Genomic DNA, 8932 nt, shown 5'->3' with positions numbered 1-8932 from the left:
TTTTTTTTATTTTAGACTATTTCTTATAAAGGTAATTTGATAACCAGAATGATTGGGTATTATAATGCATGTTACTTGAGTGTGCTATCTTGACATCCGGAAAATGAAGAAACATAATTCCAGACTCCAGATTTCTTCTACTTTACAAAACACAGCATCCTTTGGGATGAGGCAGGATTTCCAACTAGTTAAGGAAAAGCCGCGCCAGAGAGAGGAGCCACGGGAAAAGTTCCTGGCAACTTGGGGGTTCTGCTTCTCTGCGCCTGCACCAGCTTTCGGTTTGGTCGTTTGCTCATTCCGTGTTATACATAACGAACTGGCACAAAACTTACTTGAACTGATTCAGAAGGAGAAATTGTAAGGTGATATCGGGAAAGGTACAACCCACGCTCGCTGAGAAGCTGGACCAAGATCGGGAGGGAGAAGATTGCGCAGAAGGAACAGAAACTACAGGTCAACTCGAGGCCTGCTCTGGGGACGGCAGCAGCTGAGGAGGAAAGGTGACAGTGCCATCGATTTGTCAACAGAGGAGAAACTGTTTGGAGCTGGGGAGACAGGGAGGGAGTGTTTGGAGCCGTCTGGACAGTATCTAGGAGGTAGTGGGTGAAGCGGGCGTTGACTGGCTTCGCGAAGGGCCGCACCTCAGTGTCTGATGTCTTGGGAGGATTCCAGGCAAGATAAGGCCGAGGCATCATTCCAAGGCAACAAGTTGTAGGACGAGTTTTGAGCAAAATAACCTAACCTGTTTGGGTTCAGTCTAATGTGTTAGCACCCCTCTTTCCTCAGCAACCAGAGCCCACCCACACGTGCCATCTGACTGCAGCTCCCCTCACTGACCCTCTGCCCTCTCCCCCCACACACACAGAGCTCCACGAAGCCTATCTTTAAAGGCGATGCCCTGTGCTTGAAATTGAGGCCATCTTTGCTAGCCCCGACCCCAGCTCTCAAGTTTCCACTGTGATTTATCTTATCTAATAGCTGCCAGGAAAGTGACTTGATGACTGATGATTTCACAAGTCATTTACATGGTAAAGAAGGGTACTTGTTAAGCTGAAAGGCCATGAGCATTAGGAAATAAATTTTACCAAAGATATTTTAGACCATCATTTGTGGTTACTGTTACCGTATTTATATTAAAGTGGATCTAGAGACAAGATGAAATTTTATCATCAAAGCGACACAGGATTATAAAGTCTGAACCATTGTGTTCTCCCCTCAGCATGGTAATGAAAAGCTTAAGCTTGAAGAATTATCTGCAAGAGTAGCCTGTTTGGTAAATCGCTGAATTTGAGAGGCTGTGGCAAAAAAATGACAGAGGAATTGCTTCAAAATCGGTGAGTCCACCTGAGGCACTTTTGTGTATTGAGAGACAAGACGGGTCGTGTGTATAGCCCATTCGGAATGTGCTAAGTTAGTAGTTTTCTCCTTTAGTTCATACAAAGATCTGGAAAACTGAGGACGAAATGCAGATCTCACTGGTCAAAGTAGATTAAGGAACCTTTTACAGTGTCTGAACTTAATACAAGGAGGAGGGTCTGAGAAAAGTCACCCTCTAAGTCTCTCTCTCAGGTGTCCCTGTGAGATGAAGTGACTTGGGAGGTTTCACAGTACTCTCCCAAGGAATTGTGATGAGCTTCGGAGGCATTCCAGGAAACGGCCGCATCCTGACCTCGCACCCTCCCCCTCTACGCCGCACCCATAAGGCACCTGCGAAAGAACTCCGTGTCACGGCAAAGACACAGTCCTTTTCCTACGTGTCGCTAACCACCCGGCGAAACGATTCGAAACTGGTGCAGAAGGCGGACCTTACATTTAAACTCTATACTCCACAATCGTGTCATTACAGTGGTCGACTTTCCATTTTTGATTAAAAAAAAAAAAAAAAGAATTTTGCCACCAACGAAATGGCCACCATCACTTTCTGAAGAGCAGGGAGCACAACATGCAAAAAGGAAATACAGAAGTACGGACATCGCGAATGCTTTCTCACGGCAGAATCGATGGTGACGAGATGATTTCGAAAGCTTAAGGCACATTTAAATCCAGGCTTTAATCCTGAGAGACGCAGATGTTACATAGAGAGACTGCCCAGTCAATCAACAAGCCTTATCCTCTGTTACTTAACGGCAAACAATTGAAAAAGTCCTCAGATAAACACAATATATGAACCAGATGAATAAATATTTATTTCGTCTAACCATTCTGGCAAAAGGGCTTCCATAAACGTCTTTGCTCACTGTGGAGCCTGAGAAATGGTTAAGACTAAATAGCATCAGTTTGGTTATGATTTATCATCTAGCTTAAAAACAATTGCCTTTTAGAAAATGCATCCTTTACATGGCTTGGAGAATCAAAGATAGGTGAATACAGCGTATGCGCCTGAATAGAATCTGAAAGCTCTTCTCTGGATAAGTTGAAGTGAATGACCACAATGATGAACCACAGCCGAGGGCATGGTGGATTTGGGGCGGAATCCTTACAACTGTAACTGTATCCCTGAAACTGTTAACACTGTTCAGAAATAAATTTGCCACCTATTCAAATTTGCTCACGTGTTGCTTATATTAATTGAAAATTCATATGCCCATTAGCATACTGCTGAAGGTGTTTTAAAAATGGCTTGTTTATACAAGTGGCTGGCACCGCTGGAATTCAGAATGATGCCAGAAGAACGCCATTTCAAATAAAAATCTCTTTTCCTTTGGCAGCAGAAAAGAGCAGGGTCACACAGTAGCTCTTGATTTATGAACTTGCTTTCTCATTCTCAGACTCCCACGATGTGTACGGTCCCTTTAAGGAACTGGGTTGGATGCTTTTAGCAAGAAAACAATCCTACCTCTGAATCTGCGTTTTAATTAGAAGTCATATGGGCCTTTGATTATATAACTGGTCCCATTCTCATGCCTTGAACGATCAGGGAAAAAAGAATGGAGACTGAGAACCCTTGAGCAGCTGTCATTCAATGACAAATCAGACTGCAACCTACGAGGAATGATATATGCTGGGGACAAAATCTGTGGAAACATTTTTACATTCAGCATTCCAGTAAGCATTTTCTCAGCCCCCAGTCGCATCCTGAAATTATACAGCTGTCTCCCCCAAACACGGCTGAAGTGCTGACAAAGGGGAGGATGTCACTACCCAAAGCATCTGGAGGAGGGTGGGTGAAGTGGCCAGGGGGTGGGCGGGTGGATAGAGAGAAACTTGTACATGCCTTGCAGGAAGGAGTTCTTGGCGGTAAGCAGAGTGTCCATCTTCACAGTGGTCGAGCAGACAAAGTGTTTATTGTAAAGTGGGCCTGATCCCTGGAGAGCAAGAAAAATGATTCCATTTGTCTGGAGGGAAATTAACTCGTAATTAACTCGTTCGTCCCTTTTGCAGCCTGGAAGGTGCTGGAAAAGTACTTAGTGATCAGTTTCCTTGATTGGTTTCAAGGAAGGGGGTCTCAATGTCAAGAACAGTAAGAGCGGTTTTCAGTGTAACAGAGTGGCTCTTCCGGTTTCATCTCCCCCTTACGGGCACCAGCCCCATCTAGCACGGGTAGACGGCCTGGAAAACGCATTCTAATAATTACTGAACCCTTCAAATTGGGCTGTAGTGACGTCTTAATTTTGCGTGGAGGTAACCGAAGACCATTTAACATTGACGAGCTGGGAAAACCATTGGCTTATATCATGAATGCTAAAAATGACAAGAACTGTACATTCTGCCTCGATTTTTTTAAAGACTGGATTTAGGGTTGGGGTGGGGGAATGATTTTGCCTCGGGGTGGCCGGGCAAACATCAGGGACATACCGAAGATGGAGGGAAGGGTCCATGAGAAGCATGCGCCCTTTAAGAGGGAAATCAGATTAGCAACTTTGGCAAATTGTCGACTTCTCTTCAGAGGGAAAGAGAAGCGTTTCTATTGCCAAAAGAGAAAACAAAAGGGGGAATGGATATTATGAGACAAAGGCACGAGCAATGTTATACCGCACTGAAAGCTGAACTGGGAGTGGTTTTAACTCCTCTGGGGTTAAGAAAGATTTTTTTTTTTTTTTTCCTCTCGAGACTAAAGGTAGAGGTAAGGTAAAGGAGCGGGATCTGAAACAGTGTCCCTGTCAGTTCTGTTCTGTCCTGGGAAGTACACAAGGGAGAAAAACCTCCATGGAAGAGCGGGGAAGCGACAGATGCCGAGGGTGAGGGACTATCCTAGCGGCCACCGTGTAAGTTACCTTCTAACCTGAAGGTAGAGACTCTTAATTGCCTCCTCCTCCTAAGGAAAATTGTCTGATTTAAACAGAAAGCTTTTGAGATGGCTAGACAAATATCTGAATTAGGACTTTTTGCACTAATCATCTGTTTTCTAAATGCTCTCATCCTGGAAGTCTACGAAAATAATTTTTTTTATGTCAGTTCAGAAAAGGTCGTGAGGCTTCATTTGGGATAATCACAGTGTTTACTTAAGCTTTATACATTTATAAAAATGCTCGTTTCTCTAATTGCATATTTCGTTCCTATAATGACTGAGCTGAATTCTAAACTGAAATGCATAATCCATACCGAGAGTCCATCATTCTAATAAAGTGGCAATTCTATCAGATGGTCTCGAACGGCTTCAGATCTGGCAGATCGCTCTTGAAGATGGGCATCGAAAGCTAAAGCGGGGTTCGCTGTCTTTTATTTCAGGTTTTAACTGAAACTGCAAACCGGCGGAAAGCAGCACAGAACCGTTGCCGCGGCAGAGCTCGCCTGGGTGCCCGGGGGGCCGCGGGGAGCATGAGCCACCCCGGCGGCAGGCGCCCGGCCGTGGGCGTGGACGCCCGGTTCTCGGGGTTCCCCGCCGGCGCCGTCACCGTCGCCGAGCGGAGCAGAGCGCGGCGGCGGCTGCTGCACAAGGACGGCGCCTGCAACGTGTACTTCAAGCACATTTTTGGCGAGTGGGGGAGCTACGTGGTGGACATCTTCACCACGCTCGTGGACACCAAGTGGCGCCACATGTTCGTGATCTTCTCGCTGTCCTACGTGCTGTCCTGGCTGGCGTTCGGCCTGGTCTTCTGGCTGATCGCCTGGCACCACGGCGACCTGCGCGGCGGCCCGGGCGCGCCGCCCTGCGTGGAGCACGTGCGCTCCTTCACCGCCGCCTTCCTCTTCTCGCTGGAGACGCAGACCACCATCGGCTACGGCCACCGCTGCGTCACCGAGCAGTGCGCCGCCGCCGTGCTGGCCGTGGTGCTGCAGTCCATCGCCAGCTGCGTCATCAACACCTTCATCATCGGGGCCGCGGTGGCCAAGATGGCCACGGCCCGCAAGAGGGCGCAGACCATCCGCTTCAGCTACTTCGCGCTCGTGGGCATGAGGGACGGGAAGCTGTGCCTGGCGTGGCGCATCGGCGACTTCCGCCCCAACCACGTGGTCGAGGGCACCGTCAGAGCGCAGCTGCTCCGCTACACGGAGGACGGCGAGGGGCGCATGACCATGGCCTTTAAGGACCTAAAGTTGGTCAACGACCAGATCATCCTGGTCACGCCCGTCACCATCGTCCATGAAATCGACCACGAGAGCCCCCTCTACGCTCTCGACCGCAAAGCCGTGGCCAAAGATGACTTCGAGATTCTGGTGACTTTTATCTATACCGGCGATTCCACGGGGACTTCCCACCAGTCCAGAAGCTCCTACGTGCCCCGGGAAATCCTCTGGGGCCATAGGTTTAACGACGTCTTGGAAGTGAAGAGAAAGTACTACAAAGTGAACTGCCTGGAGTTCGAGGGGACGGCGGAAGTGTACGCCCCGTTCTGCAGCGCCAAACAGCTGGATTGGAAGGACCAGCAGCTCCACACCAGGGACAAGGCCCCGCCGGCCCGAGCGCCCGGCACGGCGGACACCAAGGTCAGAAAAAGGTCGTTCAGCGCAGTCGCCATTGTCAGCAACTGCGAAAGCCGGGAGGAGACCACCGCCTCCGCGGATGAGTGTAAGGAAGCGCCTTACCAGAAAGCAGTCCTGACTCTGAATAGGATCTCTGTAGAATCCCAGATGTAGTCCAGCCTGTCATCATTGTCCTCTCTAGCCGGTCCCCTTAAGGCGAGTAGTCGTAAACAGCGCTTCAAAAGAATGTTATAGCTATGTTCGATGCTGATGGGGAGTAAGGAAAGCAGGTTAAACTTGATAAAAGATCATCTAAGAATGACATCGTATCCAATCGTTTAAATTTTTTCCGTGTGTGCCGGCAAATGTTGTATAGGGATGCTATTAAGAGCCCGATTGATTAAAATAAATTTCATCTCCTCTTACAATTCCACATACTTGTATCTGCAGTTGGAGGTGTAATATTCAAAAATGGGGAAGAAAGGTAGGATACCGGAATAAGTAAAAACAAGACAGGCAACCAGCATGAATAACATTTTTAACGTATCAAAATTGATGGTATAATGAGCGCTTTCTCGTAAAACCATAGTATCATCTAACCAAGACGTGCGAGGCGTGCGTTCAGTAGAGTGTCATGTCGAGATATTTAACTGTGGCAACAACAGGCCTGTTCGATTCACTGTGTTTGTCCCACATAGTGTCTTGGCGTCCGCAGGCAGTTAGCGGTTGCGATAAATAGACAGTGCCACCAATTCAGACAGTTCTTTCACAGCCACTTGCCCAGGTAATGATCAGTGAGTACTAGAAGCTATTTTGTCTCTAACCCATGAGGCGGATGAAAAGTTGTATTATTATTCACGGCAGCATTTCCCTCTTAAATGTCCTGGTCGACTCCAGCAAATAGCTTTATCTGGAAGAGCAGGAATAAAGCAGCCCTGAACTTTGGGGTTCTCTGACGGGGGGGGAGGGGTGCTTTTTATGCCCATCTCTCAGCTTCTCCAAGGACCATGGAGATGGGGTGAGGGCATGGATAGTAGCGATCGACATTCTCAGACTGGATGGAAACGTGGCATGTGTCCCAAAAGACCGAACCCCGGCGGCTCCACCAGAGATGAACCATTGAGAACAGGGGAAGGTGGCGACAGGAAAGGTATTTATTTGTGTCCAGAAGCAGTTAGGTATGCTGCCCGTCCTGGTCTCTTTACAAAACATAAACGACTAGAACTGTAGATTTTAAGAAATTCTTCCATCGAACCTGGAACAATCATTTAAATTGAAGGTTTTGTGAAATATAATTGAGGAGATTTTAATGTGCATTAACTAAATGGAGAAGCTGAGGGCTATAGAGTTGCTTAAATCTGAGGACCTGAGATACATCCGTATATTCTATTTCCGTGTTACAAGATGTTAATTATGATTAAGTACAAATTCAATCACCTATGATGAAAGAGTCACTTTAAGCTTTATAAGTTGAAGAGTTGTTAGCTACATTTGGAATTATCTGTATGTTTTTTAACATTGTTGCCGAGTTGGCAATAAGTATGTGCCACCATTTTTTGTTTATTTTATTTAAATATGTCCACGTACAAAAAGGTTTTGCCTTTTCTGGAATATCTCTCTCTCTCTCTCTCTCTCTCTCTCTCTCTCCCCATTTAAATTAAAGCGCACACGTAAATTGAACTGAGTCTCATACTCCCAGATGACCAAAACATGTAGGTATGTAAAGTGTTTCTTGTGTTTTTATTCTTTTTTCTCCTTTTCCCTTCTTCCATCCCTTCTGTCCTTTTCCCTTCCACCCCCCATCCCTCCCTCCTTTTCTTCCTTTTGCCTATGAGCAACGAAATTATTTTTTAAATGCGCACGTGCCAATCTTCTCTTCCTGTTTATGGATAAGAGATTTGTCCAGGTCACAAGTTGCAAAACGGTCTTGAAGCTTTAGCATCAGAGATATAAATCATGCATTTTTTTTTTTTTTGTCTTGCTTCGGGAGCGCAAAGCCCATGTTTAAATCACACGTACACTCTAGATTGGAGCTTTGTAGCAGCAATGACTCAGCAAAATGAGAGTATTACCATCTACTACGTAGGAAAGTGCCACTACAGCAGACGGAATGCCACCCCACACCCTTCAGTTTCTTTTCTCTTTCCTTTGCTTCCTGGACTCTGCCTGCCCGTGATCTTGCTCTGTGGCTATCAGAATAGAGGCATCGATATTCAAAAATCCATTCTGTTATCAAATCTTCTTACCCAGAATAGCATGTAGACTCGGTGTTCCCATGTCACATGTATCTCTAATTTTCTGTTTAGATTTATAACATACTGTGACACCCCAATCAGTTACTTAATAATAAAGATCTTAAAAGAATGCAAAAAGTGTGTGCATGTGTTTTTATTCCAGATAGCATAAACTACAGATGTGGCCAGCGTCAGGAGCAGTGCACCAAGAAAGGAGATTGCTGCCTCACGGAATTAGAATGGAGGCGGAATTATAAACCATTCTTACGGGTTTAGAAGAGCTGTTTCCAAATTAACAATTAAATGCTTCTGTCAGCATTGCGAGAAGGCTCTGTGCAAAAGGGCATTTCTAGTTTCGAGTGGATGAGACGTAGGTAAAACATTTTTTCATCTACTTCTCCCTAAAGATAAAATTATTCGGTGAACTTAATCAGGTGGAAAACACGTGTGACATCAAGGCGTTGGCCCACTGTGTGCTACAGCCTACGAGCGGGCCCTGGAAGAGTGGACAGGGCGAGGGAAGGAACTGCCATTTTCACGCTCCCCCAGTTCATCAAACTCGATTAGGTGCTTTGCACAGATACGCTGAATCCCTGCAACAAAACGAAGGGGTGGGTATTTGTAATTTCTATGTCATCAAATATCACAGTTTTCACGTCTCCCTGACTGACACATTTCCAGTTGGGACAACGATGTGCCCGGGTTAAAAAAAAAAAAATTTTTTTTTTTTAAATTGCAACTGTGCTTTCTGGCCTCCCTTGTGGCTGGCGGGGAGGGGTTGCTTAAGTGGCGTAGCTCTGGCCCGTGAGATGTCATCAGAACTCTCTGGACGTGACCTTTGAGGAAGCTCTTTC

General features: G+C 46.4%; 1 protein-coding gene across 2 annotated transcripts in view; it reads left to right on the top strand.

The window, feature by feature from the left end:
• Positions 1-8216, top strand: part of KCNJ16 (potassium voltage-gated channel subfamily J member 16) — a 108321-nt gene extending 100105 nt beyond the window's left edge. For both annotated transcript variants that reach the window (XM_011370405.2, XM_023536743.1), the window contains exon 2: positions 4669-8216. In XM_011370405.2, the coding sequence (XP_011368707.1) occupies positions 4759-6018 (1260 nt within the window). In that variant the 5' untranslated portion in view covers positions 4669-4758 and the 3' untranslated portion in view covers positions 6019-8216. The remainder of the gene's footprint in view (positions 1-4668) is intronic.
• The last annotated feature ends 716 nt before the right edge of the window (positions 8217-8932 follow it).

The sequence above is a fragment of the Pteropus vampyrus genome, unplaced genomic scaffold (genome assembly GCF_000151845.1).
Source record: "Pteropus vampyrus isolate Shadow unplaced genomic scaffold, Pvam_2.0 Scaffold169, whole genome shotgun sequence".
In the NCBI taxonomy this organism is placed as follows: Eukaryota; Metazoa; Chordata; class Mammalia; order Chiroptera; family Pteropodidae; genus Pteropus; species Pteropus vampyrus.
This window is presented reverse-complemented; position numbering and strand designations above follow the sequence as displayed.